The following is a 12,648-nucleotide window of genomic DNA, read 5'->3' on the forward strand; positions in this document are numbered from 1 at the left end:
AGTCGAACTCAGGGCCTCAGGCATGCAAGGCAAGCGCTCTACCACTAAGCCACCTCCCCAGCCCCTGGATTTCTCTGTTCTATACCATTTTTTTTCCTTAAGTTTTGTCTGCAGAAGAAGTATCAGAATGAATCTTTCAGATCCCCAAATATCTTTCTTTTGCCTTGATAAATGCTTTTTTAGCTGGGTGTGAACTACCTTCCTTCCTTCCTCCACCCTACCTTGCTTCCTTCACCTGCCTTTTTTTCTTGCTTTTTCTTTCTTCCTTTCTACTAATGGTACTAAGGCTTGAACTCTGTGCCTGGGCACTGTCCCTCAGCTTTTTTGCTCAAGGCTGGCACTCTACCACTTAAGCCACAGTTCCACTTCTAGCTTTTTTCTGGTTAATTAGATATAAAAACCTCAGGGACATGCTTGCCCAGGCTGGCTTCAAACCATTATCCTCAGATGTCAGCCTCCTGAGCACCTAGGCTCACAAGCATGAGCCACCAGAGCCTGGCCTTAGTCCTTTCTTTATAGACACCCGATAGTGTTTTCCTTTTACCACAGAATTCAGAAGTTATATGCCTCTGTGTTTTTTTCTTGTTGCATCTTCTTGTGCTCTTCTGATCTGAATCTCAGATCTCTCTTAAGGTCAGCAAATATGCTTCTAATCTTAATTATCACCCTTTCCTATCTATTCCTCTCTCTTTTAGAATGAATGTAGTTGAGGGTTGGGATGTAGCTCAGTGGTAAAATAGGCACCTAGCAAGTACAAGATACCTGCGTTCCATCGCCAGGAAAGAAAGGAAGAGGGGTGCGGGGGTGCGGAGAGAAAGAAGGTAGAGAGAGGGAGGGGGCAGGGAGGGAGGAAGGGAAAGAACAATGAATATATTTGTAGGTTAGACTACTGGATCTATTCTCCAGTTCTCATGTTTTTCTCATTAATTCTGTCTCTTCCTATTATTTGCTCTGAGCTTTGAAGTATTTTTTCCACTTGTTCTTCCAACTCACTAATTTGAGTCTTGCCAATGACCATTCTCTTCTTTCACTGTATATACTGTTTTTTTTCTGTTGTTGTTGTTGAAAATAACATTTTTAGTTCCAGAAAGTTGTGGGATACATGAGACTGTTCTTTGTTTTGTTTTTGCAGTTGTTTTGTTTTCTGTGCTGAGGCTTGAACTCTAGGCTTTGATCTTGCTGAGCTTTTCCCCCTCAAGGCTGGTGATCTACCAGTTGAGTAACACCTCCAACTTAGGCTTTTTGATGGTTAGCTGGAGGCAAAAATTTCTTACGTTTTGTGTGTATGTGTGTGTGCGCGCGCGTGTATGTGTAATAGACAGACAGATAGACAGACAGACAGACAGACAGAGCTGATACTGGGGCTTGAGCAAGCTTTTCACTTGAGGCTATCACTCCACAACTTGAGCCCCAAGTCTAGTTCCAGGTTTTGGTGATTAATTGGAGATCAGAGTCTTGTAGATTTTCCTGCCTGGGGTGGCTTCAAACCTTGATTCTCAAACCCCAAGTCTCCTGAGTAGCTAGGATTACAGAAGTGAGCCACCGGCACTAGGCAGTCTCATTTATCTGCTGGCTTTGAATCCCTGTCCTCAGATTTCAGCCTCCTAAGTAGTTAGGATTACAGGTATGAGGTACTGGGGCCTGGCTATTATTCTTGATATTAACTAAAAATGATAATTATTACACTTAATACAATGTTTTTGAGAATCAACTAGGTTGTAGTATGGACCAAACTTCACTCTTTCTATTGCCAAATTACATTCCATTGTATGGAACTATTGTTGTATTACTTTGTGGGGGGAGGAGTTGAATTCAGGACTTCACATTTGTCAGGTGGATGCTCTACCCCTTGAGCTACACCTCTAGTCCATAGATATACCACTTTCTGTTTTATTTATTCATTTATCAGTGATAGATTTGGGGTGTTTGGAGTCCTTTCTACTTTTAGCCTACTGGTGTGAGTGCTCATGTTCAGTTTTTGTGTAAGAGTGCTTTTTATCCCTTTGAACTTAGAAGTACAATTACTAGGTCATAAAGTAACCTTATATTTAATCTTCTGATAAAAGTGCCAGACTGTTCTTCAGAGATGCTGTACCGTTTCCAATCCTATCAACAGTGTACAAGTCTTCTAGTTCTCAAAATTCACCATTTTTTTTCTTTTTTTTTTGATGGTCCTGGGGCTTGAACTCAGGGCCTGGACATTGTTCCTGAGTTTTTTTTGCTGAAGGCCCAACTAGCACTATGGATTCTTGGATATCTGTAATGCTAGCTTACTCAGGAGGCTGAGATCCAAGGACTCAGCCAGTTTGAGTAGAAAAGTCTGTGAGACTCTGATCTCCAATCAAACACCACAAAACTGGAAATGGAGCTATGGCTCAAGTGGTAAAACAGTAGCTTCGAGGAAAAAAAAAAAACAAACTCAGGGACCTTGCCCAGACCCTCAAGTCAAGCCTCAGGACAAAGAAAGGGGGAACAACAAAGAAAGGGGGAACCTAGATACTGGTGGTTTATACCTATAACCCTATCTACTCAGAAGGCTGAGATCTGAGGACTGAGGCTTAAAGCCAGCCCAGGCAGACAAATCTGAGAGACTCTTACCTCCAATTAACCAGCAAAAATCAAGAAGTAGAGATGTGACTCAAGTGGTAGAGTACCAGCCTTGATTAAAAAAAAAAAAAAAGCCAAGCAAGAGTACAAATCCTGAGTAGAAAAGATTACAGGTACACTATGGAATCCAGCTTTTTATTGGTTCAAATAGGGTTCTGAGATTTTTTTTTTTTACTGGATTTGTCCTTGAACTACAATTCTTTGTAGCTCATTCCCCCAAATAGCTAGGATTACAGGCATGAATCATTATGCCCAGCTAGTTCAGATTTCAAAAGTGCCGGACTGTGGTTTCTAAATACTATTTTCTACTAAAAGGAATCAGGAAGCTGAGATCTGAGGATCAAAGTTCAGCATCCTTTTTGTTGAGAAAAAGTCTGCAAGACTCTTAACCTCCAATTAACTAGCAAAAATCTGGAAACAGAGGTGTGGCTCAAGTGACAGAGCATCAGCCTTCAGCAAAAAAGCAAGTAAAATTGCAAAGGCTCTGAGTTCAAGCCCCAGTACCAGGAAAATAAATAAATAAAAGTTCTTCAAATAATATTAACCTGTCAGCAGAAGCAGGTTAGATCCATGATTAAGAACTGGAGTAGAATCTGAATTTAATTTGTAGTTCACCCACTTCAAAATTGACTGAGAACAAGTCAACTAACATCTATACTCAACAATTCACTCAGTAGTAGTACCCAACTAGTATCAGACACAATTATTGATGCATCAGTACAGAATCTCTACTCTGAGACCTTGTAATCTAACTGAGACAGAAAATTAAAATTAGAGTAGGCCATGTGTTTATGGCAATAGTTAAGCTAGTTAAGGTAGGTTTCACTGAGGTGACAACAAAAATCTAAAGACAATAGATAGATGCAGAGACGTGCTTCAGTTGAGGGACGACTGAGATGACTGAGATAAAAATGTTTCATTCTGGGGCTGGGAAGGTTGCCTTGCATGCATGAGGTCCTGGGTTTGATTCCTCAGCACCACATAAACAGAAAAGGCCAGAAGTGTCACTGTGGCTCAAGTGGTAGAGCAAGAGCACTAGCCTTGAGCTGAAGAGCTGACAGACAGCGCCCAGGCTGTTCAAGCCCCATGACCGACAAAAAAAAAAAAAAAAGTTTCATTCTTAGCCAGGTGCCAGTGGTTCACGCCTGAATCCTAGCTACTCAAGAGGCTGAGATCTGAGGATCATAGTTCAAAGCCAGCCCGGGCAGGAAAGTCTGTGAGACTCTTATCTCTAATAAGCCACCAGAAAACCAGAAGTGGCGCTGTGGCTCAAGTGGTAGAGCACCTGCCTTGAGTTGTGAGGAACAGCACCCAGGCCCAGCCAGAGTTCAAGCCCCATGACCACCACCACCAACAACAAAAATGTTCCATTCTTTGCAAGCAGGAAAAAGAAGTTAATGACACCAGGAGCTCAACATGAGAGGGGAGTGTTGGAAGTTTAAGGTTGAACTTGGGAAAAGAAAAGAAAGCACCAGTATTGTAAAGTTGTAGAAAAATAAGTGATTAAGGTTGGGAAGGTTGCTCAGTGGTAGAGTGCTTGCCTTGCATGCATGAAGCCCTGGATTTGATTCCTCAGTACCACATAAGCAGAAAAAGCCAGAGTGACGCTGTGGCTCAAGTGGTAGAGTGCTAGCCTTGAGCTGAAGAGCTGAGGGACAGAGTTCAGGCCCAGAGTTCAGGCCCCATAACTGCCCCCCCCCAAAAAAAAGTGATTAACTGATTTTATGTCTTGTTCTGTCCTCTTAAAAATGAGGCCTGAACTCTGGGCCTGGGTGCTGTCGCTCAGCTCTTGAGCTCAAGGCTAGCACTCTACCACTTGAGCTAAAGCGCCATTTCCAACTTTTTCTGCTTATGTGGTGCTGAGAAATCAAACCCAGAGCCTCATGCATGCAAGGCAAGCACTCTACCCCTGAGCCACCTTCCCAGCCCAAAAGTATTTTCTTAAATGGAGATCATTTAAGGAACTTGTAGATTGTTTTTGTGTTTGCTTTCTGGCTTTGCTTAATTAAAAAAAAAAAAAAGCCAGGTGCCAGTGGCTCACGCCTGTAATCCTAGCTACTCAGGAAGCTAAGATCTGAGATAACAGTTCAAAGCCAGCCCAGGCAGGAAAGTACGTGAGGCTCTTATCTTCAATTAACCACCAGAAAACTGGAAGTGGTGCTATGGGTCAAGTGATAAAGGGCACTTCTTGAGCTGAAGAGCTGAGGAACAGTGTCCAGGCCCAGAGTTCAAGCCCCAAAAGCAACAATAAATAAATAAATAAGTTAATTGATTAATTAAAATAAAGATTTTAATTAAAAAAAAACTCTAGTAGAGCTGGGCACCAATGGTTCATTCTTGCAATTCTAATCAGGAGGCTTAGATCTGAGGATTGTGGTTCCAAGTCAGCTAGGGCAGGAAAGTCCGTGAGTCTCTATCTCCAGTTAACCATGAAAAGCAGAAAGTGAATCTGTGACTCAAGTGATAGAGTGCTATACTAAAGCAAAAAAGCTCAGGGACAGAGCCCAGGCACTTCTACTGGTGACATTTTGCAGATGATATATAGACGCTTTTAGTGTCTACAGTTCACATTTATATTCTCAAGTATTTTTTATTACTTGGAACAAAGTTAAATAGTATTCATATTAAAAATAACAAGTTAAAGCTGAGTGCTGCTGGCTCATACTTCGTAATACTGGCTACTCAAGAGGCTGAGCTCTGAGGACTGTAGTTTAAGGCCAGCCCAGGCAGGAAAGTCTGTGAGACTTTTATCTCCAATGGTTATCAAAAAGCTGGAAGTAGCTGGGTACCAGTGGCTCATGTCTATAATCCTAGTAGAAGGCTGAGGTCTGAAGATCATGGTTCAAAGCCAGCCCTGAAAATGAAAGTCAATAAGACTCTTAGCTCTAATTAGCCTCCAGAAAACCGGAAGTGGCACTGTGGCTCAAGTGATAGAGCATTCTCCTTGAGCTGAAGAGCTCAGGGACAGTGCCCAGGCCGAGTTCAAACCCCAGGACCAAAAAAAAAAAAAAAGGTTCTTCCCTCCAATGATCAATATAGTTAGGTTTAAGAATTAGATGTTCCTTTGCAATGGTTTGTACAGTCTGTAATTTGCCTTTTTGAGTAACTCTGGATGACTTTTGTATGACCACACTGCTGTTTTCAGAAATGATATTTTTAGGGATTGAAAATAACAAGAAGTTCTGGTAAACCTACCACTTGTCCTTAATGACTTGTGTAGCTAAATTCCTCTTTCCCAAAAAGTAACTGAGAATACTCAGCCAGGACCATAAATATTAAATGGCTTTTTTTGTTGTTGTTGTTAGGGAATGGTGTGCAGGCAATGACCCAGGATCTCTCCCAAGCTGGGCAAGTACTTTACCATTGAGATACACCCCAGCCCTTAAGTGTTTTTATGCAAATCAGTAGCTATCTCAGAGTTCCTATCACTGGCTTAGCAGTTGGTTTGCTGTTACTACCGTTGTTTATTTGAGGCAGAGTTTCATTAAGTAGTCCAGACTGGCCTTGTAAAACTGAGATTCACTTGCCTCTGCCTCACAGTACTTGGACTGCAGGCATGTACCACCACACCCAATTTACGCTGTTAGTGCTTTTTTAAAAATATTGTTATTGTAAAGGTTATATAAAGAGGGGTTACAATTACCTAAGTCAGGTAAAATTACATTTCTTTTTGGACAATGTCACCCCTTCCTTCCCTCTCTCCCAGTCTTCCCCTCCTGTGCCATCCACATGTTGTATAGTTTATTTTCTTTTTCTTCTTCTTTTTTTTTCTTTGTCAGTTGTGGGGTTTGAATTTGGGGCCTGGACACTGTCCCTGAGCTCTTTTGCTCAAGGCTAAAGTTCTACCACTTCGAGACACAGTGCCACTTTTCAGTTCTCTGCTGGTTAATTGGAGATCAGTGTCTCACAGACTTTCCTGCCTAGGCTGACTTTGAACCATGATGCTCAGATCCCAGCCTCCCAAGTAGCTAGGATTACAGGCATGAGCCACCAGAATCTGGCAGTTCGTTTTCAACCTGTCTGCTGAATTTGTCCACCCTTTGTCCCTCCATTTCTGTCCCCCCTTACCCTCTCAAAGACAGATAAAGGAACACACAAGACAAAAAGAAAAATGAAAACAGCAAAGAAGAAAAAAAAACCTTGTTTCCATTTCCTGGAGTTCATTTCAATTAACAATGCACAAAGGCACTGTGCATTGATGTTCCTCTCCTAAGAGTATTCTCCTTTGGTCTCATTGTGTGTGAGTACCTGGAGTCCTATATAATTTATCATGTCCAGGTGTATTTTAGATCTAGCTTCCACATATGAAAGAAAACATCTGGGGGCTGGGAAGGTGGCTCAGTGGTAGAGCGCTTGCCTTGCATACATGAGGCCCTGTGTTCGATTCCTCAGCACCACATAAGCAAAAAGAAAAAAAGCCGGAAGTGGCGCTGTGGCTCAAGTGGTAGAGTGCTAGCCTTGAGCTGAAGAGCTGAGGGACAGCGCCCAGGCCCAGAGTTCAGGCCCCATGACTGCACCCAAAAAAAAAAAAAAAAAAGAAAGAAAGAAAACATCTGTGAGTGTCTTTTAACTTATTATCTGTTGTTTAAATTACAGAATGTTTGGGCTTTTTTGGGTGTGTGAATGTGTATAAATGAGCAAACCTTTTTTTTTTTTTTTTGGGGTCCGGTCGTGGGGCCTGAACTCTGGGTCTGGGCACTGTCCCTCAGACCTTCAGCTCGAGGCTAGCACTCTACCACTTGAGCCACAGCGCCACTTCCGGCTTTTTTCTTTCTGCTTATGTGGTATTGATGAATCGAACCCAGGGCCTCAGGCATGCAAGGCAAGCGCTCTACCACTGAGCCACCTTCCCAGCCCATGAGCAAACCTTTCATAACAAGATCAGTGCCCATTTGCTTTTCAATGTTTCTAAACTACAATTGGTTGAAAGTGATTCAACTTTTGGTTTTTCTTGTCCACTAAAAATTTTTGGAAAAAAAATATTGTTGTATTTAGCCTCTCTTAGTTGTCTTTTACTTCTTTACACAAGGTTCTCTATTATTTGATTAGAAGGTAATAAAGTTCAAAGCATACCAAATTGAAATTTTAACTTTATTGTTTTCCTATATCGAAAATAAGTCATATTCATTACATAATGTAAGGAGGCTACAAACGGCATACAGGAATTGACTTAGAAATTGCTTATTATCCCATACAGGCAAAATGGCTAAGATTCTGGCATAGCTCCATTCACCAGCTTTTTCCTATGTATTTTTTTAATATGATTCAGATACCCTACATGTAAAATCTTATATCCAGGCTTTTCAATATAGCATGATATTATTTTTGTCATATTTGCTCTTTGTAAACACAATTTTAATGAAAGAATAACATCTTCTCATATAGAGATATAGTATGATTTATTTAAACATTCTCCTAAATAGCAGATATGTAGAAAGGAGAGATGGTGTATCAGAGCTCACAGACATAGATAAGGCCACTGGCTTCCCAGAAAGGCTGCTTAGAGAGCACGGGGCAAGGGCAATGCTGAGGGCAGAGAAAAGACTCCACTCAGTAAGGAAGCTGCGAGAAGAAACTTATAGATCCTGGCCCAGCCGCTCTAGCTCGTCAAGGAGGAAGTCTATGTCAGCATGGGTCAGTGCTGGATTGGCCACAACCATTCGGAAGAAGTTGGCCCGGGTCCCATGAGGCTGGTAGCCAATCATCATGGAACCTTCCTTTACCATGCGCTCCTTGAGCACAGGAGCCACCTGTAGGAGCAATAGAGAGGGACCATTGCAGCCTGTCACCAGATGACAGGGTGGGGCTAGTTGTCTGGAACATCTGACTTCCAGAACTGCCTTGCCCTCTACCCAGTCACCTCCTGGAGGTTATATACACTGCTCAGACCCCCATTTATCTTTCCCTCCACATCCAACTACTTGGCCTTTTCTACTTCCTACCTCCAAGAAAGCGGAAGCAAGGAACATCTTTTTTTTTTTTTTGTCAATTGTGGGGCTTGAACTCTGGGCCTGGGCGCTGGCCTTCAGCTCTTCAGCTCAAGGCTAGCGTTCTACCTCTTGAGCCACAGCGCCACTTCTAGTTTTCTGAGTGGCTTATTAGAGATAAGAGTCTCAGGGACTTTCCTGCTTGGGCTGGCTTTGAACCACGATCCTCAGATCTCAGCCTCCTGAGTAGCTAGGATTACAGACGTAAGCCACTGGCACCCAGCAAACATCTTCTTTTAAATCCCTGGTTTTCTGATTCCCAACACTGCTTCACTCTAACTTCATCCTGATCACCTTCCCCATCTCTTAATTCCTGTAAGATTTTTCACCTGTGCCACTTGATCTAGCATATAATTTATAGTCACTTAGACCAATAATTGGCTGCAAATAGATAACTCTTGTTTTCTACAATAACACCTTCATGAGGGCAAAACATTCATCCTTTCAAGGCATCTGCAGTATCCAGTAACAATCCATTCTTATGGATGAAGACATGACACATCTTGTCTTTAGAAGGTGTATATGGATTTTTAGAGTTGCTTTGTCCCTAGCATCAGGGACAAAATTTCTTGATCTTTGCCTCTCGTCTCTGTCCAGGGCCTGAGTTTCCAGTTCAAAGGTCTCTCTGCTACAACTAGTGTGTGCTACACCTATCCTTCTCTATTTCCTTCTTACTTCCCGGAAACATGCCTGAATGTTCCCTGGTCCCACTACACACACAAAAAGAGGACCAGGTCATGGTGTTTTTCAGTTGACAAGTCAAGTCAGGCTCAAGAGACCTGCACAGAGACCTGCCATGCCAATCATAGCCAGCAGGGGGCAGAAAGGCATCACCTGCTCAGTTCTATAAACTGGGCTACCTAGAATCAAAGGGGACCTTTGATTCAACACCTACCTGAGCCAGTCTTTTGGTGTAATCTGGTCTCTCCTGCTTTCCCCGGAGGCTGGGAGGTACAAACCAGAAGCACACGTTGACAAACTCAGGCTGAGGAGAAAGAGAAACAGAAGGTGGGAGCTGAGGAAGGACATATATTTCTCCCTATAGGCTCTCTCTCCCTCCACCAGGCTTGCTATAGGGAACAGGTAGGATCAGGGAGATGCTCAAGAGAACAGGGTCTTACCTCCATGACCAACTCAAACCCTTCCCGTTTCTTTATTTCCTCCACCAAGTACCTGGGCACAGAGGGGGAGAAACCACAGATGGAGGAGGAAAGGCAGAGACACGGTATCAGAAGAGAGAGACCCAGAGAGACACTGGGAGAGGGACAACTCTGAGATAAGAAGAAGAGAGAGGGGAGGGCTCTGAGAGGGGACTTGGGATCCCCACGCCTACCGGGCCAGGGCAAAGGCCTGGTCGATACGCTGCTCCAGCCCTTGCCCGCCCTGTGCCTTCCACATGAGCCACAGCTTCAGACAGTCCACACGGCGGCCACACTGCACCACCTTGTCTCCCGTGTCCAGAGCCACATCATAGAACTTGTCCTGCTGGAAGAGGTAGCTGGCCTGCGACCCGTGGCAGCGCTTGAGCAGGTTCTGTGTGGGGAAAGGCTGTCAGACATGGCTTTCCTCCAGAATGGCAAGGGCTGCTAGGTATTCCCAAAGCTCAGTCTAGCCTTTCCTTTCCCTGGAACCAGGCAGCATTGGAGGGATCAGTAAGTGACTCTTCCTACCTCTGCTTAGGACCCTTCTGACTACAACTGAAAATTGGAAATCTCATCCTTGGCCAAGATGAGAGACTGGAGGAGTAAGGGAGCCCAGTACAAAAGTCGAGGTGGTTTTAGACATCAGGCCTCAAATGGGATGGTAAGGGAACACCTGTCCATGGTAGGATAGAGAAGAAGATAGGTCTAGAGAGAAGAACAGGCTGGGGGCTGGGGCAGACCCACCGAGGTGTCCCGGAGAAGAAGAGCAGAACACTGCAGGCCTGCAGCAAGGAGCTTGTGGGGGTTCCAGGCCACTGAGTCAGCCCTGGTGAGACACAGTAAAACCAGGTCAGAGACTCTGCAAGCTGTCCAGCTGAGCCTTCCTCCTCTTCCCCAGTGGAAGGGTTTCCCACCACAGGAGAAAAAAAACAACCTAGGTCTGACCTCTTACTTCCAATCAACCACCTTTCCAGGCCCCATCCCACTCACCCCCATCCCCTCCGCATCCTAAGCTTTCTACTCTGTAGGTGAAGGATGAAGGATTTGAAGGGTGGGATTTGGGAAAGGGGGCCGTGTGCACCTCTGGATCCCATCCAGGAGATGCCTGTGCATCTGTGACAACAGGACACTTCCACCCCAGGCGGCCTGTGGAGCAGGAGAACAGCATGGGCCTTGGCCTCAGCTCCACCCACCCCAACCCCCAGACCCAAGTCTCACTCACATCCACATGGAACCATAGTCCGTGACGCTGGCACACGTCAGCAATTGCATCCAGGGGGTCAAAGGCCCCCAGCACAGTGGTGCCAGAAGTGGCACTGACCAGGAATGGCACAGAACCCTGTTGCCAAAATGGAGAACAAGAAGCTACAGAGTTACTTCAAAAGCCACCTAGAGCCACCCAGGTGCTGAGGCCTAGCTTAAAGTTCTTACCATGCTTGACTTTACAACCCTACTTAGCAACTGAGATTCAGAGATGCAAGCAGAGATGGAATTCAAACCTAAGACTGTGTGACTATTCCAAAACTCATACTCTTACAAAATATTTTACTGTCTTACTAGAAAACCCAAATGCTATCAAAAACAAGTTCAAACACTAACATGTGTACCAATAATGAATTAATAGTTTTAAAAAATCTATCACGAAGAGGGAAGTGGTGCTGTGGCTCAAGTGGTAGAGTGCTAGCCTTGAGCTAAAGAGCTGAGGGACAGCGCCCAAGCCCAAAGTTCAAGCCCCATGATTGACGCAAAAAAAAAAAAAAAATCAACACATGTAAAAAATCTATCACGAAGAAAAGCCCAGGCCCAGATGCCTTCACTGATAAATTCTATCCAACATTTATTTACTTTGATTTATTTATTTGTTTTTGCAGAACTGAGGACCAAACCCAGAGCCTTGGCACTTGTGCTGTTCGACTGTACAAAATTCCTAATCATCTAACAAACATTATAAAAGCAACTGATACCAGCTCACAAATATTTCCAAAAGAGATAATATGCAAAAATCCACTAAATTGGACTGAGAGGGTGGCTCAGTGGTAGAGTGCTTGCCTTGCATGCATGAGGTCCTGGGTGCAATTCCTCAGCACCATATAAGCAGAAAAAGCCGGAAATGGTGCTGTGGCTCAAGTGGTAGAACACTAGCCTTGAGCTAAAGAGCTGAGGGACAGTGTCCAAGTCTAGAGTTCAGGCCCCACAACCGGACCCCCGCCCAAAAAAAAGTATAAAACATATACTTTGCAAGTTGTAAGACATTGCAGAAATAACTTAAAGAACACTTAAATAAACAGAAAGACATTCCATGTTCATGGATCTACAGATCAAATCCCAGTCAACTTCTTTGAAAAAACTAACAAGCTGACTCTAAATTTATATGGAAAGCCAGAGACCCAGAATACACCCCCCCCCAAAAAAAAAACAAGACAAAGTTAAAAGACTTGCATGACCCAATTACAAAGCTTCACAAAGCTACAGTGATGAAGGCAATGCCAACGACAGACTTGTAAATCAATGAATAGCATTGAAAACCCAAAATTAAACCCTTGCACTCTGACTAAATTGTCTGTTCTTTTCTAGAGATTAAACACAAGCATTGTATGTGCTAGGTGAATGCTCTACAACCGAACTCTATCCCAGCCCAGTTAACTGACTTTCAACAAGGATCTCAAATAATTGGTGATGGGACAACAAGATATCCACATACAAAAGAATGAAATTGAGTTTTTTTTTTCCACCTCAAACCTCAAATTCAACTCATAAAAGATTAATGATCTGGGGCTCAGAAGGTAGCTCAGTGGTACAGCACTTGCCTTGCATGCGTGAGGCCCTGGGTTCGATTCCTCAGCACCACATAAGCAAAAAAAGAAAAAAGCCAGAAGTGGCGCTGTGGCTCAAGTGGTAGAGTGCTAGCCTTG

At 43.7% G+C, this 12,648-nt stretch overlaps 1 protein-coding gene across 6 annotated transcripts in view; it reads right to left on the reverse strand.

The window, feature by feature from the left end:
- Positions 1-7,680: 7,680 nt before the first annotated feature.
- Csad (cysteine sulfinic acid decarboxylase) overlaps positions 7,681-12,648 on the reverse strand; it is a 33,652-nt gene continuing 28,684 nt past the window's right edge. For 5 of the 6 annotated variants that reach the window (XM_013032502.1, XM_013032504.1, XM_013032503.1 and 2 more), the window contains 7 exons: positions 10,959-11,075; positions 10,818-10,882; positions 10,481-10,562; positions 9,928-10,127; positions 9,716-9,767; positions 9,490-9,579; positions 7,681-8,357 (listed from right to left, as the gene is read on the reverse strand). In XM_013032502.1, the coding sequence (XP_012887956.1) occupies positions 8,184-8,357; positions 9,490-9,579; positions 9,716-9,767; positions 9,928-10,127; positions 10,481-10,562; positions 10,818-10,882; positions 10,959-11,075 (780 nt within the window). In that variant the 3' untranslated portion in view covers positions 7,681-8,183. Of the gene's footprint in view, positions 8,358-9,489; positions 9,580-9,715; positions 9,768-9,927; positions 10,128-10,480; positions 10,563-10,817; positions 10,883-10,958; positions 11,076-12,648 lie in introns of those variants that run through there. The other variant, XM_013032505.1, reaches the window with a different exon arrangement.

The sequence above is a fragment of the Dipodomys ordii genome, unplaced genomic scaffold (genome assembly GCF_000151885.1).
Source record: "Dipodomys ordii isolate 6190 unplaced genomic scaffold, Dord_2.0 Scaffold155, whole genome shotgun sequence".
Classification (NCBI taxonomy): domain Eukaryota; kingdom Metazoa; phylum Chordata; class Mammalia; order Rodentia; family Heteromyidae; genus Dipodomys; species Dipodomys ordii.